The sequence below is a fragment of the Psittacula echo genome (genome assembly GCF_963264785.1).
Source record: "Psittacula echo genome assembly, chromosome: 3".
In the NCBI taxonomy this organism is placed as follows: domain Eukaryota; kingdom Metazoa; phylum Chordata; class Aves; order Psittaciformes; family Psittacidae; genus Psittacula; species Psittacula echo.
Window position 1 is genome coordinate 103,735,969 of NC_137736.1, and position 13,249 is coordinate 103,749,217.

The following is a 13,249-nucleotide window of genomic DNA, read 5'->3' on the forward strand; positions in this document are numbered from 1 at the left end:
TCTATGATTCTGTGATTCTTTGAATTAGTAAGGGAGAAAGCATATTAGATCTTTCCTTTCTTGAGAGTTGCTCTGATAGAAAAGTGCCACTAGAAGGCTTGCCATGAATTACGCAGTGAGACATCATATAAATCTCCCAGTTTCAGACCTTTTTTCCAATTAGTAGCTCTGAGAAAGAGAGTGAGATAGTCTTGTAAGTGATTGTAAGCCCTGGACTACTTTGCCCTTTCAAGACTGAGAAGACACATATTCCTAACAGCAGTCCATCCACTTTCTCCATAGCAGTTCAAGGATGCAAAAGTATTAGAAGTCTGAGAATCAGTACAAAGCTTCATTCATCATATGATGGATATTCAGAAGTGGTCTGATGCCCAACAGAGCATCTGATCCCTTCATAACTGCGATTCAGAACAATATTCAGGGACAGCACCCTCTGTAATAAGAACGACATGCTCAGCTCTTTGTGTCTGCAACAACTAATAAACCCACTTTCCTGCTAATGTTTATGGATCGGCAATGATGGAAACAGGAATGGAGCTGAAAGGGAGGGAAGAAGCTCTCTGCTAGGTGGAAATGATTATGAAATCACTATCTAAATGGTAACAGTTATTTCCAGGTGAAGGGAATCTGTGACTTTATCAATTACTTCACCCTATCTGTACATCTGGGACAGAAATAAGCCTTTTTTTTTTTTTTTTTTAATTTCACAGAGTAGGAATAATTCAGTTTGAAGCCAGCTACTGATCTTTTAGTGAATTAGTTTATTTCACAATCTATTTTTATTTTATTATCCTAAACAGATGACAAAATCAAGCATTTAAGTAATACACACAGTCCCCATGTAGTGGAGAAATGCATGCATAATATAAGAATTTGAAAATGTAGTCTTCTGTATCAATGCATGAAAATCATTGCTGTTGTTGCAATGCAGTATTAACACACAACACTTTAACAAGTAGATGTGTAATTTAGAAAGCTGTATCAGCTATCTATCTGCACACACAGACACACATATATATTTATTACCCAGAACAAAATAGAGGGAAATGGTGTGCACTCTCTTATACTTGTCAATATTTACAGTGAAGCACTTGCAAAATCTTTTATTCAGCAACCTTGAAATCATTCTTGTGACTAGAGACAACTAAAGTCATTCCCATGAGTCTTGCGTTCTTGCTTACAGCAAACATTTTCCCACTTAACATAGTGAAAATAGTAGACACATTATTTTACCATTAATTGCCTGACTGAAAGTCGTATCAATGTTTAGCCAACTGCTAGTCCACACATTCATACCTTTCAAATAATACCATGCAAACTTTTTTTTTTTTTTTTTTTTTGCACTAGCTAACTAGAAGTAATAGTAGAGGTAAAGTAATCTTATTTGCTGAATGGCTAGAACAAGGTATTGAGCTTCTACTACCAAGCTACATTTGTAGCTTCCAGTGCCTACTAGCCACATTACTTCAGAGGAGTCTCTCTGTCCCTTCTGGGCCTTCTTTTCTCCCATTTCAAAGATCAATATTAACTGCAGATGCTTATGGGATGCTCAAGATAAAATATGTAGTGTTAAAGAGTTACAGATATTATATGCCCAGACAAGACGTCACATTCAAATAGTATAATTACTATTGACAATAATGCCATATTTACAAAACATTTCTCCTTTTTTCATGAAGCACTCTGTTAGGCTACTCTGTCTACCTGAACTACGTTCACCTAAGAACTTACAACTTACTAAGAACATTGGAGTGGATAAAAATATCAGCCTATTTCAATGCAGGATTTAAAAAAAAAAACCAAACCCATGAAAAAATTTTCAGTATCTACTGAAGGAAGAAGTAAAGAGAGTAGTGAGGGGATGGCTTCCAGTAACATCTGGCATGCAAATAAATGGTGGCCATGCAAAACAGATTTATTAATATCAATATCAATGACTAGCCATCATAAAGCATGTGATTTTGTTAGAGTAGTCATGATTCATGACCATGATCCTAATGTTCTTCTCTTTCAAACAAAATATTAAATTCCTATGAAATATTATTCTTAGTACTACTTCTCTAACAAAATTATAATATTGCAAATGCAAAATATATATCAGAGCGTAACATTTTCAATTACAAATGTAATTTTTTTTGAAGGAATTAGCAGAGAGGCGACACGAGTCCCTAAATAAGAAAAGTCAGCTGCAAATTATGGTTTGTATTATTAACAACAATTTCTAATATGACCACTAGGTGGAAATATTGTACTTACAGTTGGGGATGTGGCTGCTGACAGCAACGGTAAAATTCCTCCACAAGCAATAATAATATTGTCTACCATCTGGGAAATGAGGTGTATTGTGTTGTGTACAAAAATAATATTTTCATTGCTATTGACAAAGTCCATCACAGACTTTGTGGAGTGACTGCAAGAACAGAAGAAAGAACAAATTAAAAAGAGTTAGAATAAAAGTTCAGATAAATTCATTTTTTGAAAGCAGACCCGAATGTTTCTTTGAGATCAAGAAAAAATATGGTCTACAAAACTTTGCACATAAATGGTCTAAAAATATGAACAGGACTAGCTTAATGAACAAATTGACTGCAATATATTTTCACACCAGGATTTGTTTCAGATACCCAGTTGAGAACAACAGCTCATAATCTTTTATTCCCATCAACCAGTACTTCACTTTACAGGCAGTTCTGCTGAAAGCAGTGGTGTTGGTATTTTTCAGTGTGAAAATTATTAATTAGAATTAACAGTTCAGGGTGCCATTTGAAGTACCCTTGGTAACTCCTAATGAGAACATCTCATAGTGTTTTACAGGAGAAACTTGATAATTTGGCGATACCTTGATCTATTATTAACTTTATTAACTAATATTAAATTTAGCATTAGCAATTCCTTTGCAAGCCACAGATGCCAACAAGATTAGATGAAATCTCAGCAACTCCTAATTGGTGAGAAATTGTCCCATGAACCAGTTACTCCCCCCAAAATACAAAACACTGCGTGAAAATATTAAGTAACACTCAGTCTGCAAGTGTATTCTTTTCCCAAAACAACATTGTTGCCAGCCAGTAAACAAAAATTAAAGGCTTTAATTGAAAATAGACAAACTGAATTTTAATCTTCAAGCATTACCTGAACACAAAGTATAAACCCCACATATTTGGCCAAAACCAAATTACAGAATTCTCTATTTCTTAGCAACTATCACAGAACAGTTCACCAAACTGGAAATTAAATGCAATATAAATTGGTCCTTGGATAGAATTATGCTCAAGTTTACTGAAAATGAACTATTCTTTCCTGGAAATCAGATTAGATAGTATCTATTATACCTAAGGGTTCTGATAACAGTAAGTTATTGAGTATCTCTGTTGAAGTGTACAAAAAGAATGCAGAAGTAGCAGATTCTCACGCTAAACAGGCTGAAAGAGTAGTTCATTTTAGTTAGGTATGTATGACTTATACAATCCTTCAAGAAAACAGAAATTGTTACCTGTGAAATACAGCAGTTATAGGCTGAGAACGGGTGAAAAGAGAAAATACAAGATATAGAAGAGCGTTTCACTTAACACCAACTCTTTCCCTTCCCACTCTACACCCTCTCTACGACACATCTTATTTTCCCTTATTAATAGAAACACCAAGGAGTTAAAGAAGAAGCAACCACCTACCTTCTCCAAACATGTACATCTGTTTCTAGTGCAAAAAGCAAGTCTGTCAAGAGTCGCTGGTGCATAGGAGACCATTTAAATTCTGGAATACGAAACATAGTTGTGCGTGGCCCTGGACTAAACTGTCGTCGCTGCTCTTCCGTCATTGGCATTCCTCGAAATCCCAAGTCAACACGTAAATCCCGGTCTTGCTGGGTAACAGATCGACCCTGTACTGCCTACATCAACAAGAAGTTTAAAAACCATGTTAACTTTTTGTAAAGTGTTCTTGAATGGATCATAGAATTTGACAAAGGATGGGCTAGAACTGGAATCAAGCACAAACTAAAGGCGATATTGATATTTCAAAGAAGGAAGTATCCTTCAGTAAAAGAGCTGTTCCAATTAAAGTAAACCAGCACTTAGGGGCTATGGCTGGCCTTCTTTTCAGCTATACATCAGTGTTTTACACTCAGATTTTTCACTGGAAGTATTACAAAAAAGACCAAATGCAGCATGTACAAGGTCAGCAGTTTCAAGACTTTGCTTTCAGGAAATAACTATTCTTTTGTGCTAATAACACACTTTTCTTTGAATATCTGAATCAAAACTACACACTGATGGCTTCAAGGAATGTGTGTACTTTTCAAAAGTTCCTTGTTTTCCAAACCGATTTTTTAATATGGTCTTTTCAGCAGGATCATTAGGGAATCAAATTTAGCCTCCCAAATCTCATTTTGCCAATTTTGTTCCACGTTGCTAACTGGTTAACAGCTTTATGGATTCTCAGGACAATCTTAAGATCCTCTTCACTGATGGTAGATGTGAATTTCATTCCCCTTCAATACTCACATAGTCTTGACTGTTTCCAGTTGGTGATAAAAGACAAAAGTAAAAGACACGCGTATTATGTGTACACACACTGCTATGATGGAGAATAACATGAAGGAAAAAGAAGTAAAGAACAAATGTTTTGACTGAACTTGAAGCAAATATTCATAACAACAAAATTACTTATAATGTGCAACATCTCTGAAAGGAAGAAATATAATGTCTGATCCTTGAAATTATTTTAAGTTACTTTAGATTAGTTTAATACTGGCAAAATAAAAAAAAATATAGCTCACATTTGCTCACATATTCATTTTCTGATCTCAGCATACTGTTTAAAATCTGGACATTTAAAAGCAAAAAGGAAAAGCTTCTTAGATCTTTAGTCTGATTTTGACCTTCTGCAACCAGCATTCTGAGAGCAGAGCAGGTTTCCTTCACTCGATCTGACCTATTGGGATCAAAACTGGTACTGTGGCTTTCATTTTCTGTTTTTCTTTAAAGTTATCTTTAAGTTTTTCTTTTTTTATTTTTCAGACTTGTATAAATATTCTGCATAGTGCCTTCAATTCTATTTTCAGTCTTTCCTAGTTGGGACCATAAGAAAGAGTTGATTTTATAGTCCTAAATATATGGTCTACTAATGATAAAGGCATTAATTCTTCTTAGAAGTAAGTAGGAGCTCCTATCTCTGCTGTGCAATTTGCTGCTTCCTTTCAGTCCTTTTTGACAAAAGACAGCTTACTTCTTACTGATAAGGTGGGGAGCTGATTGTAGATCCGGTATTATAAAATTTGAGGTTAGCAACTCCATTCATATGTCAATTGTTCTTTTTTTGAGTACAACTACAGGTAGCTGTCAAGTCTGCAGCAGTAATAGTACCATAACAGAAGAGTTTTAATTTAGTCAAGAATACTGTATTTGCAAAAATGGGTTTTGATGTGCATTGCATAAACCATCATGAAACCCAACTATCTACACTTGGGTGGCCGGTCTTTAAGTAATTTTCAGTTTTCTCAGTGGTCTCGCGACCTCATGACAAATCTATTGTGGGAGTTCCCACATGCTGCAATCAAAATCCAACCTGTGACTCCACTGTAAACATGTTAAAATTAACATTACTATTCACTCATGAAAACAATAATGTTTTATTTATGTTTTATTTAATAATATTTTAATCTTTTTCTTTCCTTTTTTAATTTTTATAATTCAAGTGTTATGGGTGAAATTCATCAAGAAAAGAGGTTAATGAACAAAAAAGTCCCAAAGTCACACTGACAGAATTTTCTACACTAGCTAGGTACAAAGACAGATTATCTTTTCCACTCAAGATTTATCATACAAATTCACTGCTTATGGGTGCATACATCTACATAGCAAATGAACACTAACATTTCAATTGTCTTCTATTTTTTAAACAAAATTCCACATTTCAGAATAAAAACTGACTGCTCCTTTTTCTTGCTATCCTTCATTCATTTCATTTATCCATTTCCACGGTATTAACAGTCCTAATTTTAAGATGTAAAATAAGATGTTTGGGAACTGAAAGTAATAGATACACTATTCCTATTGAAAGCTTGTTCTTTATTACACATAATACTTCAAATTATAAAGAACCCTACATAATGCTTGATAGTCCATCACTGATGTTAGAAGGATTCTCATAGTTTTGACAGAATACTTATAAGAGAACACCAAACTTTTCTTACACCTTTCCAGCAAATGCAAGAGCTTAATCTCCTTTTCTCTTCAAAAGGAGGTTATTGCTATAGGAGAGAGACTTAGAAGAGAGTGTTCTCTCTGTATGTCAGAACCCACTGGTCTGAGTAACCAGGCTTTTAATTGTTTTGTTGTTTGTTTTTTTTTTTTTTTTTTTTAAAGGGAAAGGATCTGCTTTAGAAACCCTTGTTTAAATAGATTGTCTGTTCAGTGGAGTGTCCTGGGTTCAGCAGCAGCAGTCAGTTTTTCTTCTTCTTAGTAGCTGGTGCTGCGCTGTGGTTTTGACTTTCGGCCTGGGAATAATACTGATAAAGCCGATGTTTTCAGTTGCTGGTCAGAATGTTTACCCTGACCAAGGACTTTGTGAGCCTCATGCTCTGCCAGGGAGGAGGAGAAGCTGGGAGGAAGCAGGGGCAGGACACCTGATCCAAACTAGCCAAAGAGGTATTCCATACCACAGCACGTCACGCCCAGGATGTAGAACTGAGGGTGGGGGCGAGGTACCGGTCAGTGAGCGGTTGTATTCTCTTCCTTGTTATTTCCTTTATCATTATTATTGGTGGTAGCAGTAGTGGTTTGTGTTATACCTTAGTTATTAAACTGTTCTTATCTCAACCCGTGGGAGTTGCATTCTTTTGATTCTCCTCCCCGTCCCTACAGGAGCAGAGGGAAGAAAGGTGGTGGTGGGGGGGAAGTAGACTGCATGGTTCTAATTTACGGCCTGGGCTTAAACCACAACATGGAGTTTTTCTGAAAGTATTATCTCCCTGAAGAACAAAGCAGGCTGAACTGTGTTCTTTCATCAGATGATGTGCTTTTACTTCACATGAGTGTATCTCTGAAATTCTTGAGACAATTTGGTACACACTACACAGTAACGGGCAGAGCAGTTTTTGCAGTTTTTGTTTGGCTCTTCTTCCATAGTTTAAGGAAGTCTGCTTGACTTCAAAATCCTAGAAGATAAATTCTGGGATACCTACGGGACATACAGTCGGCTAGCAAAATCTTGAAGGTAGTCAATTCATTTACCTGATAATACCCTTTAAACAATCTTTGATTATGTGCTATGGTTTCTAAATAATTCCAGTGGGGGAATTAATCCTGTGCTTTGAAAGTTCAAAGTGATCCTGTACCTTGCTGTGCATACAGAGAAAAAATTCATTCAAATACTAGCCTTCTGAATTGGCCTTCCTACTTTATATAATGCTATGGCTCTCACAAAATCTCTAATTTCTCAGATTTTTTCAGAGGGAGACGCAGACAAGAAAGGATCTCCAAAAAGGAAGAGATATTTCTTATATTAATCATCTCTCCTCTGGAAATCAAGTTGCGCTTTTTCTTTCATTATCCCTAAACTATGCCTTTTCTTGTGTTAGAATCAAATACGGAGATTATTTATGCCAGCATTCCTGCAGAAGAAGAAAGATGGTGTACTAAAGTGCTGCAAGACTACACTCTGAAAAAGGTACAGCAAGAGTAAAAAAAGCCACTTCAATGTATATTTCGCAGTAAAATATAGATACTTCTAATCTTAAGACATAGTAACAAGAAAGTCTAAAGCAGAATTCTAGGAGTATCAGTTAATCTGCCCAGTAGAACTAAGGAAAATAGATGGTGAGAGATTCTCTTAGCTGAGTTTTTTTTAAACTAAAGAATCCACAGATGCAATATGTATTTCCTATATAGACATGAAAGACTTGAAAATAGGCTTGGAGGATGGACACCTTTCATATAATTCAAGGAATATACTTCAAACACCTTTCAATTTATCCAGCAGCAACAAACAGTGATTGTATCAGACACATAAACAGCTACAGCCCTTGAAACTTACCTGGGTTGTGGTAGTTGTCTGGATCTTCCGTATCTCCTTTCCTGCTTCCTTACCATCATCAGATCTTTCTGTATCTGATATTATACTTCCTGCATCAACACTAGGTACAGTTTTGCTACCAGAAGATTCTGTCTCAAGAGTTGTGGCAGTCATTTCAGCATATTCTAATCCTTTAGATGATGAAGCCAGCTCCCTCTCACAAATGCTACTCATTCCATCTGAAGTTGTGTGAATCTTAAACTCCTTGTCCTCTATTATACTTGAAGAACACGTTATATCTACACTACCCGTCATATGTGCAAGCAATCCCAAATCATCATTTACACCAAGATGCATCTGTGTCTCTTGCACATTTGGAATAGAAATGTGATTGCTTGAAAGTTCAGGTAGAAGTTTTTCCTCTTGACTAGGTATTTTATCAAAGAGAAATGAGGTACTGTTAGTAGAAGGTTCATCTTTCTCATCAGCCAAAGTTATTAATGGTCCATTATCTTTTTCCTCATTCTTCTTAATGATACCCACACTTCCATGAACATTGTTTTGGAGCTTCTCAACAGCAGCACTATATACATTGTCTAGAAGAGATTCGACTTCTACAAGTGCACCATTTTCTCCAGTTACTAGTGTCTCTGGTGATAAATCCATATCATCAAGTTTTACTTCAGTAGCTTCTACCTTTTCAGCTTTTATATCAACTAAAAGGTCATGAACTTCCACATGAACTCCTCCTCCTGGTCTCTCAGCACTTCCAAGCACATCATCAGATACCTTTGTAGCCATGAGCAAGTCCCTCGTATCTGTACTGACAGGGTAATCTGTTTCACTTTCTGGACTTTGACTTTGTGAAAGGTCTTCTATCTCTCGAATTTCCATTCCACCTTTCGCTCCTGTTGTCTGAGAGGAAAGACCTGAGATGGTGCTCACATTCCCCTTCTTCCCCTTTTTTATGTTTTCTTCCTCTTGTCTTTGATACTCTTCATACATTTTTGCTAGATACTCCTTGTGAGCTTCATATGTGACCTTAAAAAGAAAAGAAAAGATTATGTGGATGAAGAGATGCTACATGAACTTGGACAAAACCTAACAAGAATCTTAACATACATTATAGACAGACTACAAACTGTTTCACAGCAAAGGACCTACAACGATGACAAAAAATGACATCTTGATATGTGTGAAGACAGCCACAAGATGGCACTAAATCACTTTACATCTCTTAGGATATTGCTAGTCCCTTTGCGGGGGCTGCCACAATAAAAAGCAACATCTACGCGCCATTTCTTACCTTGGAATGAGCTATAGAAAGAGTATCCACCCACACTCTCCAGCCTCCCCATTCATATTTTATCGCATGATACAAGAGAATACGGAAAATGTTGTACACCATCTCTGTGATCTTCTGCTCTTCAGAATTCTTAGGGTTAATGTATCCCAGAGAAAACATCCAGTCCTGCCACACTGAACACTGAAGTAAACATCTAAAGTGAAATAATTAGGTCAAAATATATCCACAAAAAGCTTCTTTATTTTAAAATAATGATGGTTAAAATGGGAGGAACATCTCCTCTGAACATCAATCCAATGGTAGGAAGAAACTCAAAAATACTTCAGGATGAATAAAAATTTGAAGCATATTCTAGACAGAAGAACCTAATACTAGTTGCTGAACTGAGAAAAGTTACCATAAACCTATTCCATTTACTTTTCATGTATTCCATTTAATATACAGTATAAAACTTTACACAAGAGTATAACAGAGTGCTATTACCCATAAATTGATGATAAAATACTATTTGTGGTGACATACCTTCTGTTTTCACGGCTATTACTAAAGAGTTTTATCATATCAGATAAGAACAAGCGTCGAACTTCCATCAGCTCTGCACTTGGCGTGGAGTTTTTTAACAGCGTTGCCACCACCTTAAGAATCACTTTGAAAGAATACATTAGTTACGTAACACATTTTAACAACACTAAAAAGTTGCTGACAGCAACTAATGTAAGTAGTAACTGAAACCTGTATGTATTTGAGATACACTAATGAATTATTCTTGGTTCTTGAATCATATTCTTTCAGCCTCTAGGCAATACATTTATCATACAAACATAATATATCGTCCTTACTTGGATTCTGAATTTTCACTGTAGAATCTGGCTCTGGATGTGGTTTATGAACAACTTGAGTGCATACTTGTTCTGTCAAAATCTAAAACAGAATATTAAGTTCCTTTTACCATTTTTATTAAACATTACAGCATTCCTTCGCTTTTTTAAAATTTTTTAAAGAACAATTACTATGGCCACACTGTAACTTCATATAAAACATTTTGGTAAAATATTTTTATTCTTAAAGAATGGAAACAAGCAATTCCTCTATGCAAGGATCAGCATTTTCATGCTTGTACAGTATCTGGTTAACTAGCTTTTTAGTTAGCTAACTAAATATACAATAATTTTTTTTTTAAGATAATTTCATTTCCATTCCTTATAGTGTTATACTTTTGTGGATAAAAAATTCTTTTGTAAGCACTGTACACTAGAAGTCATTTTCATACATTCCATCCATAACCAAACCAAGTAATTCTTGAAAGTGGGTTTGTTTTTCTCCAGCTAGGAAAGAGGATAGTCACAGACAGCATCCCTAAGAATAATCCTGGGGCTTCCCATACTGAGTACGACAGATCATTGTCCTGTTTCACACATTGTACCTGAAAAACTAATTCATCTGTATTGAGGCAATGCCACAGACCTGTCACGCTGGCATACCTGTTACTGGTTCTATGCATGCAACTTTAAGAACAAACTAAAAATGTAATGATATTAATATGGGTTTCTCAGTAAGTACATTCAAGCAAATATATTTCAGAACAGAGTAATTTCACTAGTAATTCTGATTAATTTTAAAGCAGAACTTCAGCTCATTCATTAATCAATAATCAATACTCAAACTAATGCCAGCTGTAAATACAGTATCTTTGAATGGGTCTTTACATAATGGTATTTAAAATAGAAAGCAAGTATGCCATTGCTTTTTATGAGAGAACAGAGAAAATACCTGCATCATTTCCTTAGGAAATCCCTTGTACTTATGGCACTTAACTCGTTTTTTGCCTCTTCTGGCTATTTTTAAAATGTAAATGTCTGTGGATGCTGAACTCCATGAGGATTTTTATTTTGTCACTGACTTATGTGTTTTCTGAGCAATCACAGAAGCTCTCAGAAATATGAATGCAGTGACGTCTAGACTGTGAGACCCAAGTGGTCAAAACATACTGGGTAAGCTTAGATACGTGCAATACAAAATAATTTGATGGCTGAGTAAGTCATTAGCAAACAGATGACATTTGTGTTTTTACAATCATATGAGAACATTTTCTAGGTTATTCAGACTCAGAACTCTAAGGTTTCTACAAGTACCTTACATGAACATTTGAATGCTTCGAGGTCACATTCACTCACCTCAAGCAGTATCTATTACATGAAAGTGGTTGAGTTCAGTTATCATTTTGTAATACAATCAGCATTTGTAGTTAAAAAATTAAAATTGCACTTAAAAAAATTTTGTAAACTTGAAAGGGATGGAAAAAAAGAAAATGGAAAAAAAAAAAAGGCATCTCTAGCTTGAACACTTTCCATTGCAATGGAAAATGTCCTCCAAACAATGGAGGAGAAAGAGCAATTGAAGGTGTACAATAACTTTGTTGTTGTGGAAAGCAATGAACATCTTAAATAGCAGGATCTCTTACATCTATATGCAATGCTATAAGTGGAAAGTTTTATAGAGACTATGTAAAAATTATGACATTTTTAATAAAAATATCCAAAGCATTGCAAAGTACATTCTGAACACAGAAATCCTTTCTTAAAATTTCTATCTAAAATTTTCTCAAAAGTCTTTTGAGAATCATGATATTGCAAAGCACTGCCACAACTAATTAAGTCATATTTTTTTACAATAGAGACTACAATCTCTATGTTTAATAATTTGTACCTCATAAAGTGTGTTATATGTTGTAACGGTCACTGTATTTGTATGTAGCATCAACCTTTCTCCAAGGAGCGTGAAAAGACTGTGGGTATGCATGATTTCAACCTTTCGCCTGGAAGAGAAAACAAAAAACTTTAGGAAAATGCCTTGAATATTTTAGTAAATGCAAGAAAATCCAAAAGCCAACTATTTTGAAGTTGAACTAAATAGGTCTCGAACTTTTTATTCTGTAAACGTTATAAAATAAACATAATTTAAGATCTTTCCCAATATGAACACAATTGCAGTAATACACAAAGGTTCTCAACAAGAAAATGTTGTACGTAGAATGTGCCTTTATATGAAGTATATCACACACTATTCTCACCCTTCATGATTTTCACAGTGGAAAAAGACAAAGGAATCCCTTTCTATCTTAGTCAGGCTGAAAGAGTGCAAGATGTTCACAGGCTGGATAAAATGCGATCACTGCAGAATATATCATTTGTCACTCTTTCACGGATTCAGGATAATCCAACCTCAAGATCTTTCAACATAAATATGAACATATGCGGATATAGCAGTACTGCCATTCTTTTTATATAGCATTCTCTTTTGCAGCCACAATAATTAAATCCTGGAATAACATGCACTACAATGCAAAGAAAATAAAATCCTGAAAAGTTACAAAATTCCAAATGATTAAAGTGCATGGTCATGGGGAAGGTCTAGTGGAAGGTGTTCCTGCTCATAGCAGGGTGGTTGAAACTAGATGATCTTTAAGGTCCCTTCCAACACAAGCCATTCTATGACTCTATAAATTCTACAGATAGGGTCAAAAACTACTTGAATCTTAAAAAGAGGAGAAAACATCTTACACCTGTGAATTTGATCTGTCCCAGAACACTACTTGTTAAAATTGGATATAACATCATTAATAAAGAGTACTTCTTGTAAGCAGAAGCATCATTAAATTTACCTACTATTGTAACAATTATGAAATGAAAAACATTATTCAAAGTAATTAATAATCTATATTAAAGCAGTAGAAAAAGCTGAAATAAATTAAAATACAGTAAAGTTTCTGCAAAAGTTTATGTATTGAAAATCTGAGAAACTCTTTTCATTATTACTGATGATAACAACACGGGTTCAAATTACATATATTCTAAAAATTTTGAAATTAGTAGATTATATTAGAATTTTTGAATAACCACAAAAGAGAATGGCAACAAAGTACAATAGTGT

General features: G+C 35.0%; 1 protein-coding gene across 4 annotated transcripts in view; it reads right to left on the reverse strand.

Moving 5' to 3' along the window:
• The window catches only part of NBEA (neurobeachin), a gene marked incomplete at both ends in the record, with an annotated part of 526,482 nt that overhangs the window by 344,080 nt on the left and 169,153 nt on the right, over positions 1-13,249 (reverse strand). For all 4 annotated transcript variants that reach the window (XM_080613294.1, XM_080613295.1, XM_080613292.1 and 1 more), the window contains 7 exons: positions 2,257-2,410; positions 3,672-3,889; positions 8,035-9,054; positions 9,320-9,512; positions 9,842-9,965; positions 10,159-10,240; positions 12,026-12,134. In XM_080613294.1, the coding sequence (XP_080469420.1) occupies positions 2,257-2,410; positions 3,672-3,889; positions 8,035-9,054; positions 9,320-9,512; positions 9,842-9,965; positions 10,159-10,240; positions 12,026-12,134 (1,900 nt within the window). The remainder of the gene's footprint in view (positions 1-2,256; positions 2,411-3,671; positions 3,890-8,034; positions 9,055-9,319; positions 9,513-9,841; positions 9,966-10,158; positions 10,241-12,025; positions 12,135-13,249) is intronic.